The sequence below is a fragment of the Asparagus officinalis genome, chromosome 5 (assembly GCF_001876935.1).
Source record: "Asparagus officinalis chromosome 5, Aspof.V1, whole genome shotgun sequence".
In the NCBI taxonomy this organism is placed as follows: Eukaryota; Viridiplantae; Streptophyta; class Magnoliopsida; order Asparagales; family Asparagaceae; genus Asparagus; species Asparagus officinalis.
The window spans coordinates 90772841-90787157 of record NC_033798.1 but is presented as its reverse complement, the minus strand read 5'-3'; the positions used below and the strand labels follow the sequence as shown (position 1 = coordinate 90787157).

Here is a 14317-nt window from a genome sequence, read left to right as displayed (position 1 = left end):
TGGGTAGGGGAGCAGCGTAGCATGCGGGTGGTTCTGAGGGGATCAATAGTGCTTCGGCCTGAAGCCACAGTCCAGGTAGCTAATTAATTATCCAACTTCAATACGTTAGTCGGTTCGTAAAGATATCAGTAGCACTGTTCAAGAGCTTTGCAGGGCGCGCTATGTCCGTTCAAAGTTTGTGCCGTGAATGCACGTGCTAACACCACTCGCCACCTTGGAAAAATGCCTACTGCATTGAGAGACATACTCTGCATCATAATCTCATCAAGATTTAGATGCCCACCACCACTATTCTGCTTCCCTGGGACTTGCATCTCAAGTTATTATCTTATTCTCCAAAAATATATAAAAGAGTACCAAATACAACAGCACTATCTAGTAGAGAATTTGAACAAACCCCATAGGGAAAAAATGGCTTTTTAATAACATTGAAATTCAACGCCTGAATGCATTGCTCTCATGGCACGACGACGGACACTCTCCTCAATCGTAGAACTCCCTCCCTTCTCTGTTCCGTAAATGCTCTTCTGAGCATCATCCAAGAAATTCTTACCACCAGAGGTGCGAGCCTGCATTGCTTCTTTGGCATCAGCATCCGCTGCCTTCTTTATCCTCTTCCACCTCTGCTCCTCATGCAGCTCAGCATCAAGCTGCATCTCTCTCAACTTTGCTTCTCTCTCCTCTTCTGTCATCTTTGGAACTCCCTTTCGACGATTGTAGCCTGGCTGCTGTTGATTCTGTGTGTGAGTTACGTTGTTCTTGTTTTCTGCACCGTTCTCAGAATTGGAACGATGATGCTCAGATGTTGAAGGGATATGCCTTCTTCTCTCTTCATCTCTCTCATGATGTCGAGATGAACGTCTATTTTGTCCGTATTCACGATGATGGTCGCTCTCATTTGGATATCTTGAATCAGAGCGGACTCTGGATGAGCGCTTTTCATGATTCAAGTTGCTGTCCCTGTAACTCTTTCTCTTGTCTTGTTCACTCTCACTGGAATATTTCGAATCAGAACGGACTTTGGATGTACGCTTTTCATGCTTCAAGTTGCTCTCTCTATGACTCTTTCTCCGGTCTTCTTCACTCTCACTGGAATACCTTGAATCAGACCGGATTCTGGATGATCTTTTCTCATGTTCTGAGCTGCCGTCTTTGTGGCGATCAGATGCTAAACGATCGCCCTTTCTTCTATCTTCCTCGTCTTCACTACTGTCTTTAGATGAATGCTTCTGTTTGCCGTGCTTCTTTCTTCTATCTTCCTCATCTTCGCTGCTGTCTTTAGATGAAAGCTTCTGTTTGCTATGCTTCAGTGGATCATATGCTGGACGACTTCTTTTCCTTCTATCTTCCTCGTTTTCACTTGGGTCCTCTGAGTCTGAACCCCTCTTGGTTTTCGACTTATGATGATGCTTCCTCTTGTGCTTCTTCTTCTCCCGCTTCCCCTTTCCATCTTTCTTCTCAGCTTCTACCTGCTTGAGTACAATGTCTCTTTTAGATACTGGATGATGAAAATATGCAATTATATAAATTCATTTTGCCTCTTTTATAGCCAACTGGTATGACGTAGTATTGCTTTCACCTGGTCCATAATTATGTCCACATACAAATGCAGCTGACAGCAGCATTACATTGTGGGTTCAGAAAATATTACAAGCCGAAGTTCAACACTTAAAAATTTGGTATATGCTTTGTAGGTATCAAATCAATGCTGTGCATGTACTTGAACATCATATAAGCTCAATTTGATAAAATTGATTGTCTCTGGGAACTTGACAGCGTTCATGTATTTAGAGGAAGTTAACGTCATCTTGAAATGATGACTTTGAAATTGCCATACAGGCATCTTAGAAACCAACACGTACTCACCAAAAGTGTGAATGCTTAAAAAAGACAAATTGACCTTGGTTGAAGATCAGAGGACATTGTGAATGCTTAAAAGGATATTATTTCAGATTCCAAGTGAATGTCAATTAAGGTGTTAAGGTCCAAGATGACAATTGACCTTGATTGGAGAATAATATAAAAAAGGAAACTAGGAGCAGTATATGTTTTCGCCAAAAGTCGAATTTGTTGTCGAATTCATTATATCTTCGGTCGATTACAATAAATTCAAAGAAAACAGCCTTTTTATAAGACTCTTTTACACAACAAAAAGAAAATTACAACTCTTGAGAAAATAAACGCAGGATCGTTGTTTGGATCACTGCTTTCGTGGGATCTTTGCCTGTGCCGGGAGCGCTTTGACTCGTGGACCACCAAGTCACAGATTCTGATTGAACCGTGAGGGGTTTATGATTCTGACTTCGTTTATCGAAGTGAGAAATTGAAACGATATCTTATCGATGTAAGATAGTCGTTCTTCTTGAAATCAAGTCAAAGCTCAATTTCAAGGATTGGCCGTAAGATCAGCACCTCTGCTCTCTCTCTCTGCTCTGGATTGCTCTGGATTGCTCTGAAGTACTCACAATGATCCGCCCTCCTGAGAAAATAGCCTTCGGGGAGTATATATAGCCTCTAGGAACAGTTGGCAGAAAACATGTTCGCGAGACAGCTTTTGCTGTCTCGACGGGCGAGACAGTGTTTGCTGTCTCGAGACAGTAAAATACTGTCTACATTTCTGGCAGTTTTCATCTTAATTGCCTTCCCACGTTTCAAACTCCGTTATTTTGGCAGTTATCCACGTGATTCTCGCCCACGACGTTTCCCACGTTCTTGAACAGTTAGTGGCCACGTGTAGGGCAGTTACAAAGGTAGTTTTGACCATCTGAAAGCTGTCTCACGTGCGAGACAGTAAATTCTGTCTCGCACGGCGAGACAGTAAATACTGTCTCGCCCTACAGATACCCCCTCCAAAGTATTCCAGACTCAATCTTTTATAGAGGAGTTCTGGGATGCTTTGGATAAGATAGATCTTACTTACGATCCTTTCAATGCTTGGTTGAGTAGATCGTGTAGAGGAACCCGTAGGTGGCTTCAACTTTTGATCTCTTTGTCTCTCAATCTATTCAGTGCTTTGTAGAATAGTTAAGATTCTTCCGGCATCGCGTTTATCGCTTGTCCATTGTAGAGATCTTGAATTAAAGCTGGAACTTGTACTTGTGAAATCAGCTCTTGTCGTCAAGTTGACACTGAATATACCCGTTTAGGGGTAGTCAGGTTATTCTCAAGAATATTTTAACTGATATTCTCCAGAAACTTCCTGTTAAGGATAGGAAAACAGTTTAGACTCGTGTACCTATTGGAGTATTCAGGTTATTCTTAAGAATATTCTGAGTAATATTCTCCAGAAACTTCCTGTTGAGGGTAGGAAAACAGTTTAGACTCGTGTACCTATTGGAGTATTCAGGTCTTTTTTTTGTTGGTAGAGATGAACCCAGAATCGAGGTCTCTTTTTTGTTGGTAGAGATGAACCCAGAATCGGAGAGGAAGAATTTTATATTCTATCTTCTGATCTCTTGTTTGTTGGTAGAGATAAACCCGATGATGGAGAGGAAGAATTTTATATTCTATCTCCTGGTCTCTTGTTTGTTGGTAGAGATAAACCCGAAATCGGAGAGGAAGAATTTTATATTCTATCTCCTGGTCTCTTGTTTGTTGGTAGAGATGAACCCGGAATCGGAGAGGAAGAATTTTATATTCTATCTCCTGGTACAAAGGAAAAATCTGGACTGGTTTGAATAATCCTAACTGTCATAAGGTTTGACTATTCAACTTGAGAATGGACCTCTCGTTCGTGGAATGAATCGAGAAGAGATTTTGGTTGTGATCCTAACTGTAGTAAGGTTTGACCAAGTGGAAATTTGATACGATCCTCACTGTTTAAAGGTTTGATCGATCAACTTGAATGGACCTCTCGTTCATGGAAGGAATCGAGAGGGGATTTTGGCTTTGGTCCTAACTGTTTAAAGGTTTGACCAAGTGGGAGTTTTAAGACGATCCTGACTGTTTAAAGGTTTGATCGTTCAATAAAGGTTTGACCAAGTGGGAGTTTTAAGACGATCCTGACTGTTTAAAGGTTTGATCGTTCAATTTGTGAACCTCTTGTTCATGGAACGAATCGAGAGGGGCTTTTGGCTTTGGTCCTAACTGTTTAAAGGTTTGACCAAAAGAGGATTTTGGTTTTGGTCTTAACTGTTTAAAGGTTTGACCAAAATAGAATTTGAGACGATCCTAACTGTTTAAAGGTTTGATCGTTCAATTTGTGGACCTCTCGTTCATGGAACGAATCGAGAGGGGATTCTGGCTTTGGTCCTAACTGTTTAAAGGTTTGACCAAGATGGGAATTTGAGACGATCCTAACTGTTTAAAGGTTTGATCGTTCAATTTGTGGACCTCTCGTTCATGGAACGAATCGAGAGGGGATTTTGGCTTTGGTCCTAACTGTTTAAAGGTTTGACCAAAATGGGAATTTTGTGAGGGAAGATTGATCTAAAGAGGTGATCGAATCTCATCTCAGCAAAAGAGTATTCGGAAGTCATAGTAGGAGTTTAGTGTTTATCACTTTGTTCATAATGATCGGGGTTATCCCTAAGAATATTACATTTAACATTCTTCCGGGAACTTCCCGTTACATGAATTATCCACCCCCAGCTTTCTTTGCAAAACTGGGTGTAACGAGGAGTACGTTATCCTCAATCGCATATTCGGGTTATCCTTAAGAATATAAGATTCTCCAGGAACTTCCCGTTATATAAATCATCCACCCCCAGCTTCCTTTGCGAAACCGGGTTTAACATTGTACTCAGTTGGATAATCGAGAAGCAGTTTATACTCATATACTCTTTGGAGTGTCGAGGAGCAGTTTATACTCGTATACTTTTCGGAGTGAGATGGAGAAGCAGTTTATACTTTATACTCGTGTACCCAATGGAGTTTATGGTCGTCTTTATTCGACTTCTTTCGTCGTTATGACGCCGGAGTCAATTAGGGTTTGGATCTTATTTTTGAGTCCAAAGCAAATCTCAGTGGGATGAAGAACCCTTCTGTGGTACGCACAGTAGTTTGGATCCGTAATCCTCTTAGCTCCATCCTGATCTTTAATAGGTGGTAGCTCGATTTTGTCATTAGCGAGGAGGTATTCCAATATGGCTGGAGCTTCATCATCTTCGAAAGAATATTCCTTTTGAAACCTCGGATCGAGAGTCGCATTCTCAACGATTGCAGATGTCATTGGTTGGCCTCTCTCAGCTTTCTTTCTTTTAAGAAAGTGCTCAGCTTGTTCACCCCGAGATTTTAACTCCTTCCAAGTTGTGGATGGCACGACCCCCAGAGCTTCCAGGACATCGATGGAAAGGTTATTGTGGCATGTTTGCAGGATGAACTCCTCTGTAATAGGATCTCTGCAATTCATTGCTTTGTTACGGAAACGTTTGACAAAATTGTCAACTGACTCTCCGTCTTTTTGCTTCTCATCCAAAAGGGTTCCGATTGACACTTCGGTGTCATCATCGAAGAAATTGCTGAGGAACAAACTTTCCATGTCATCCCAGCAATTGATGCTCCCTGGCTTGAGCCGTCGGTACCAATCGAAGGCGGGCCCGCGAAGGGTGCCAACGAATGACCGGACCATTAAAGCCTCGTTTCCAGAGATCATGCCCAAATGAGACTTGAAATAAATCAAGTGCTGAATCGGCGAACTCTTCCCCTCAAACGGTATGAAGTTAATCAGATTGAATTTGGTCGGGTATGGTATTGAATCCCATTCCCTCGGATAAGGACATGGAATACCCGTCTTCTTAACTTCTTGAGCCGTCATCAAAGCATTGATTTTGTCTTCAAGTTTTTGCATTTTCCCGTCATCGTCTTCATTTCTTTCTGAATGATGTCGAGTAAAGATAATTGGACCACCCCCAGTGAGAGGTGCTATTGAACCACCCCCAATATCGTTATTGGGAGGATCCGTTAAACCACCCCCAGCGTTATTGCCATTGGGAGGTGTATCAGCCATAATGACTTCATCCACCTCTGGATCACTGTCATCTACAACATTCCGAGTGTGGTGGCTGGATTCAAATCGCTGATTGGACTCAGGAGGTTGAGGCTGTTGAGTTAACAGTTCTCTCATTTGTTGGATAGCCAACTTCATTTCTGTCTTCACTTCAGCTCTAATTTCTTCACGTTGTTTGGCTAGAGCTTCCTGAAGTATTTGAGTGAACTGATCAGCAGTGATTGTGAATACTTCTCTGATTTGTCCTGTGCTAGACATTGTATCATCAGAAGCGATTGCAGAATAAGTGTCCGAGAATTCATCCTCCGAGGACATTCCTTCTTGCATTCTCTTGTAGTCTCTGCGTCTGATAGCTCCTAATTGGAGTCGAGACATCCTTTGAGCAATTCTTGGATTGACTTTTCCTTTCGGGGAAAAGTCGGGATTTGAGTCACTTGAATGCTGTTTAGACTTTCTTCTATCAGCCACGTTGATGGTGACTTCAGGGAATTCATCATTTTGGACAGCTGCTCTTCTTTTGCGGAAATGTCTCGGCTTAGGTTTCGATAATACAGAGACTTTTCGTGGGATGACTTCTCGTTTGAAACAGTCACATTCTGATAATGCTGTTTTAACGAGTCGCGCACAGGAACAACGAGAGTTTATCTCTCGAATAACTCTCTTTCGAAAATTATTCACAACTTCAACTTGATAATACGATTCATCGGTATGATTGCCAAAAAATCGTATCGTCTGTTGGTATGATCTCCCAGGTATGACGATATCATTTGGTGAATGCGTCTTCTTCTGGGGGTATAAAACCTTGTTGGCATTCTCAGGACAATTTATTTTTGTCTTTAAGCGATCCAAGGTTATGTCGGGAGTCGCACGTTTAGAACCACCCCCTTGTGGGTATGGAGTCTTAACGGGCTCCGAATGCTGATTTTGCATAAGTCCAGACTTTGGAATCCAAACTTGACGAAGTTTTGGTGATTCTTTGGTCACCATTTCCTTCCTCTTTTCTCGTCTTTGTTGTGAGAGAGCATGAGCATTAGCAACTTTTGCACGACGTTTTTGTATACGTTCTTTGAGGGTCGAACGAGTCTTTTTGACAATAGTCCATTCATCCGTCGTTGTTTTAGCAGAGATACGAGTGATTGGTTGTTGCAGAAACGTGAGTAGTTTGTCTTTGCGTTGAACAAACCACTTGTTGTTTCCTCGACTCTAAGTCCGCATAATAACGAACTCCGTCGGTTTGTTCAAATGCCTTAGCTATTTGACGAGCACGACGCTGACGCTGTCTCTGACGAGCTCTTTTCGTCAATGTCGGCGGGCTTTGGTTTGATGACTCTTCAACTAGATAAGAGCCATTGTGAGCAGAGGTGTTGCGAGTGAAATTCTCAGCAACAATCAAGCGAGAGTCTTCATTTTGTGCCTTCTTTGGCATGCAACTCTTCCTCAATTGTGAGATCCTCTTGTACTTGCGAGATAATGAAGATCTTGAAGAGGATGATGAGAGATATTCCTCAAACTTGGTCTGGTCGAATTCGTATTCGACCATGGATTCAACTGGAATCTTGATCGGCTGCGACACGACGGTCTCGGCAGCGAGACCGTTGGCTCCCACTGTGGTCGCCAGTTTGTTTTCGCCAAAAGTCGAATTTGTTGTCGAATTCATTATATCTTCGGTCGATTACAATAAATTCCAGTGTTTTCAATGCGCGAGGCGCAATGCAGAGCGCAAAACATCTTTACGCGCACATGTGCAAGGCGCAACGCGATGCGCGCGCCCGAGTGATGCGAGGCGCACACTACACACATAATATTTTAATATATGTGATCAAACGCGAAAGAACATGTTTTTAGAATTTACATGAAAAATATCAAGATAAATAATATCTTACTACAAAATCACAATATATTGCCTTAATTTCTAATGCTAACACCCAACATAGTAGCAAATTTCATAAATTTTCAAATCAAATGTTAAATCAAGACTAATATCCAAACAAAGGATTAGTAATGGTCCTCAATTGAAGGTTATTAAAAAAGCCCAATGGATTTATTTTGCTTTTTGGGATATGGAATATCAAGTATAAAGACTCGATTGAAATGTTAACAAACAAAACTATATGAGGAAATATACTACATGCATCCTACACAAAGTACGGAGGTACGCGAGGCGCTGATGCATCAAATGTGGGGCGCTTCGTCATCGCCCCGCATCGTGAGGCGCATGAGGCGCAATGAGGCGCGCGCCTTTGAAAACACTGATAAATTCAAAGAAAACAGCCTTTTTATAAGACTCTTTTACACAACAAAAAAAAAATTACAACTCTTGAGAAAATAAACGCAGGATCGTTGTTTGGATCACTGCTTTCGTGGGATCTTTGCCTGTGCCGGGAGCGCTTTGACTCGTGGACCACCAAATCACAGATTCTGATTGAATCGTGAGGGGTTTATGATTCTGACTTCGTTTATCGAAGTGAGAAATTGAAACGATATCTTATCGATGTAAGATAGTCGTTCTTCTTGAAATCAAGTCAAAGCCTGATTATCAAGGAGTGGCCGAAAGTTCAAGACCTCTGCTCTCTCTCTGCTCTGGATTGCTCTGGATTGCTCTGAAGTACTCACAATGATCAGCCCCCTGGAAAAATGGCCTTAGGAGGGTATTTATAACCTCCAAGAACAGTTGGCAGAAAACAGGTTCGCGAGACAGCTTTTGCTGTCTCGACGGGCGAGACAGTGTTTGCTGTCTCGCGTTCTTGAACAGTTAGTGGCCACGTGTAGGGCAGTTGCAAAGGTAGTTTTGACCATCTGAAAACTGTCTCACGTGCGAGACAGTAAATTCTGTCTCGCACGGCGAGACAGCAAAGACTGTCTCGCGTGGGCGAGACAGTAAAAGTCTGTCTCGCCCGCGAGACAGTAAAGACTGTCTCGCACGGCGAGACAGTAAAGACTGTCTCGCGCGGCGAGACAGTCAAGTCTGTCTCGCACGGCGAGACAGTCAAGACTTGTGTTCTTCTGCCTTTTTTGGATGATTCCCTCTTGAGCTGTATTTGGATATCTTTCAGCATTTTTTGACGCCTACAGTATATTTCATAACAAGGGAGTTAGAAGGAAACATCAGGAGTTACATATCAACCATGAAGACAGGAATCAGTAACACGCACATGCGCACAAAATAAATAATAATAATAATAAAGAAGAAAACAATTTGCTCAAATGATGTTTCAACAGTTAATCGAACTTTATAATCATACAATATGGAGTTATATATCAACTATGAAGACAGGAATCAGCAACACACCAAAAAATAATAATAAAATAATAATAACAATAATATTATTATTAAAGAAAAAATTTCGAATGATGTTTCAACTGTTAATCGAACTTCATCATCATTCTTAAGAATTTTCCCGTCAAATTGGAGGTGGCTAAGAGGATTCATTAAATTGCACGACCAGGCAAGTAACCCCACTTACAAGCCAAGTTGATAGTAAGTTGGGCAACTCTTAGCTGATGTATCATGAAACTAAGAGCAGGATAAGATAATGCTGTAGAACCTCAACGATGACTTGGCTTGTAGATAGAGTTACTTGCCTAGTTATGCAATTTATGCTCATATACCTCTGAATTTTCGTATGATAAGACGCAACCATCTGAATTTTCATATGATAAAATGATAAATTACCACAGGGAATATTGTCATCTCTAAGGCTCAAAATAAGCCAAAGAGCAAACTTGAGTGTGTTCACTTAGAAAGTAATTAACTTAATATTATTTTGTTAAATGCAGGTTTAGCAGCTGCCTATCAGGTCAAAATGCTTGATGTTGGTTATACATAAGCTCTTGCGTTGAAACTTTAATGCAAAGTTTAAAGACCAAGCATCTACACAACACAAGCTTAAACTGATGAAAGGACTTACGGATTTCCGAATCAATGCCATCTGGACAGGATTATTTTTAATCCGAGCAAGCGCTTCCTGCTCACGCTGTCGGATAAGCAGCAAGGGGTCAGAGTGGAGTTTCCTCCATGCATCATTTGCTGACTGAGGCTTGTCTTCAAATAAAGCACCTGGAGCTGCTGCCTATAACATTGTATACATAAAAAAATAGAGTTTACCAACATCAGAATAAGTTAAATCATATAAAAAAGCTACTGATAACAAGAACGTCAGACTTCAGCAAATGCAGGATGGTCTTAAAGTTTATTAGACCGTGATAGCATTAACTAATAGGATAGGTCAAAAAACTGACAATTAAGCCTTCATGGTGACCTTTCTAGCGTTGGGTAAGCAAGTCTTTTTGGTCTATTAACGGGTACTTCTCGTGTTGGCCATCTCTACACTTTTAAGTCCCTCAGATTAGGTTTGATACGGTCTGCTCCTAGGCTTAGAGCCACTGCTTCAACAATGATCTGATTCTCCTACCTTAAACACATAACAACAACAAAGCCTTTATCCCAAATTTCCGGGGTCAAATCCTATTCTTACATTCCATTTTATTTTGGGCCATCTCTCCGTCAAGTTAACCTTCATTGTGTCCTTTATAATGCTTCTAACCAAGTTCTTTTAGGTCTCCATCTAGATCTCTTTGCCAATTAAGTATAATATTATCACTTTTTCTACCCAGTGTGAGGTCTCCGTTGTCTATGATCAAACCACCTCAGCTAATTCTCTCATTTTGTCCTCAAACAGGAGCAACCTTTAATTTCCCAGCCACAGATGCACTCATTTTTTATTCGATTTTTAGTGTATATCCACAAGACCGTCATAACCTCTCATTTCTGCTACAGTGCTACATTTATTTTTTGCACATGTTTTTTAATTACCCATAACATTTAAATCCATAAAGCATTGTTGGTCTTACAACCATCAAATAGATTTTCACTTTATCTAATAGGTATTCTACGATCATATAAGACTGCCAAAAGTACAAAACTATGAAAGGGTCTTTTGAGTGTCTTGTTCAAAAATGAGTAGTTTCCGATTTATAATAATAAACATTATAAAAGAAACTTAGAAATGTGATAGGAAATTTAACTCTAATAACATATGAATTAAAAAACAATAATGATCTCATGTGGATTATTAATTTCAATATATATATAGCTGTGTCCCTATACCCTACATTTTACAATTTTGTTGTGTCTCGTACCCGTAACTACACCTGTACCGGTAACCGTACCCGTATCCATGCAACTTAGGCAGATCATCTAAAGAGATTTTCTCGCATCCTCAATTTAAGCAAGTCGTACACCTCAAATGGATAAATTCATAGCTTTTCCTGACTTATAACATATTATCCAGCTTATGTTCTTGTTTCAAACTTTCAACAAACAGTTTTATTTATTTATTTATTTTTGGGGGGCATGCAGGGCATGTTTCTGATTGATTTCCTAACAAGCAGGTCTATTAACTTGCCTAGTTACATAGCCATTCTATAAAATCTTATTTTAACTATGTATTGTAATGTCAAGTAGCATTCTAGAATCACTTCTTCCCTAACCATGTGTAGATTAAAGACTTGGTTTGATTAGCCCAAATGAAATGTTACGTGATAATTCTTCAATCAGGAAATTGCTCATAAAAAGTTCTACCCTACATGATCTGTAGATGTTTAAAGCCACATACATACATTCAAGTACTTCCTTCCTATTAACTTGTTTTCTCTCCCCTGCCACCTCCAATCTAATACGTCTTGCGCACAAAGATTACTTTTCGTGACATTAAAGAACCAATTTCACAAGCACTTAGCACAGCCACAGTCCCCAACTATCCCATTTGTCTGGGGAAAATCGCACGCAAAATTTTGCAAAAGGGGGAAAAAAGAACCACACCTTGGAAGAACTGGCCTCGGCCGGTGCCAACGTCGTCGCTGCCGCAGCCGGGGCCTCGAGAGCTTTAAACCCCTCAGATCCCTTCCCCACAGCCAGCCCAGACTCGTACAGAAAATCAAGCCTCTCCTGCCTCCTGAAAAAAATCGAAACAAAACCCCCAAAAAAAAATTACAAAAACAATCACTTCCCCCTTTCAAAACCCTAAAAACTAAAAAGAGACGAAAACTGAGATGAGATTGGAATTACGGGACGAGGCCGGCCTGTTCTTGGAGCTGCCTGAACTCTGATTTCTCCCGCTCCTCCTGGATCTGCTTTCGGAGCTCCTCGAGCTTCGCTTGCTCGGCGTTGTGCTTCTGCTCCGCTTTCCACACGTTCTCGATGTTGCGGAGGCTCCCCGTGTGCCATCCTTTCTTGTTCAGAAACTTCAGCGCCATTGATTTTCTCTAGATTTGAGACTGAGATTTTAGGGTTTTTTTTTTTAAATTTTAATGTTACTTTTTGAGGGGGAAGAAGGAGAGAGAGCGTCAGAGATTTTATTTTGGGGGAGAGGCCGACGCGGACCGGAAATAGAAACGCGGAAAGGAGAAAGATGAACATTAGTTTGTGGGCCGCTGTAGAAGTAAGGACCATGTGGGTCCGGACTTGTATGACCTGTATAACCCTACGCTGAGCACAATAAAAGCCCATTTACGTAACTGCCCTGGAATTTGCCTAATTGCAATTTTTAAGGCTAAACAGCACTTAAATACCTCACACTTTTTCACTCACTAGAGCAACAATGTACTCTCGCTTGCTTTTCATAGAATTTGCGATGTAGGATACATAACAAGCAAATTCATGAAGCAGTGGGACTTTCACAAGTCAAATGCGGATACAGATGCATTATTAACTTGTCTGCAGAGAAATAACCATGTTTGTCAATTCGGAAGGCGAGTTCTAACATATAATAATATATGAAATTCGCTTATCTCGACGATATGAAGTCATCCATATTAACAAATTCCTAAATTTACATCAGTATCACCTATTTTTGGCAGAAATATGAAAATAATCAGCTTTTATTTATTTTTAGTAATAAAGTTAGACTCAATTTAGATTAGAAAACAAATTCAATTTTGATTCATAATTATTTGCTACTTTTTTAAGGTAGGATTTGATATTTTTTTTTATTTTTTGTAATTCTAGTCTTATTAGGAGTCTATTTTCTTTTTCTACTTAAAAAGAGGCAAGTAACACTAGAATTAATAGATAACTTTTTTGTCAATAAAATTCTTCTTTGTTATAGTCTCTTCGTAGATCCGAAGTTCTTCGTGGATTCAAAGATCGCTCTTTATGGAATCAAAGAACAACCCTAAGTGGATTTTGAGGTTATACACAATTCTCTAATCTCTTTTGTCTCATGTCCTCCATCAAGTAAGGCACATGTATCATCAATTGCCTCGCTCGCTAATATATCATCCTCTACTAGGACAACATCAATATGTGTAATATCACTCATAATCTCTTTGTGGGAATATCCAGCCTGATAGCCATCTTCACTAGTATATCATGATTGGCATTGGAATCTTATGCAACTCAAGAGGAATCTCGATGGCGACAAAATCTTTCTTTTTGGTTGTGAGTGTCTCGTTTTCCGCTACTAAAAAGATTTTAGCCTTAGCAATCTCTGTCTTAGATGCCTCTGGTTCTATGATCGACATAACTCATGGAGTTTTCTTTATTGCCATTTTAGTGTTCTTTACAAATCCAGAGTCTTTCTTAGAGATGGATTGAGGTTTCTTAGTTTTACCACAATCATAATTAATGTGAGAACTCTCCAAAAACATCAATGATGAAGATCCTTTGTTGTTCTATTCAAGTTCTCATTCCACCTTCTTTTCTAGATGTACCATGTCGACTAAGGTGAAATAATCTTACAAAGACATCTGACATTGGTTATGATTGTGGCAAAACTAAGAAACCTCAATTCATCTTTGTTCAAGTGTCTGGATTTTTGAAGAACATCAAAGAAGCAACAAAGAAGATTTCGTCGATTATGTCGAATCATAGAGTCAGAGACATTTAAGACTGAGATTGCTAAGGAGAAGTCAGATAACAAGACATTCACAACCAAAAAGGAAGATTCTGCCACCATCGAGATCCCTCTCAAGGTGCATGAGATTCCGAATGCTAATTGTGATATGTTAGTGAATATGGCTATTGCGCATGATATTCCAAAAGAGATTGTGAGTGGTATTACACATATTAATGTTGCCCCGATGGAGAAAAATGTTATAATGGTGAGTGAGGCAAATGATGATATGTGTGGCTTGTTTGGTGAAGGGCCCGAGGCAAAGGAGCTAAAAGAATTATGTATAGAGTGTGAGAGAAATTCTTCTTTTGAAATAAAGAGTGTTAATGATTTTGACAAGATTGAGATGTATTTTCTGAAACAAGAATATAAAAAGCAGCAATGAAAAGATTTGGAGGAGTTTTTCATGTCATCTATAGATCTTCATAATGTCAGTCACATAAACATGATGCGGGAAAAATTCATACATAAGTTTAAT

General features: G+C 40.1%; 1 protein-coding gene across 1 annotated transcript; it reads right to left on the bottom strand.

Moving 5' to 3' along the window:
* On the bottom strand, positions 420-12339 carry LOC109842158 (pre-mRNA-splicing factor CWC25 homolog). Its single transcript, XM_020411065.1, has 4 exons — positions 12015-12339; positions 11769-11901; positions 9856-10017; positions 420-1469 (listed from the first exon to the last, which is right to left on the bottom strand). Exons 1-4 carry the CDS (start codon positions 12200-12202, stop codon positions 420-422), a joined length of 1533 nt encoding a protein of 510 aa, XP_020266654.1. The 5' UTR covers positions 12203-12339.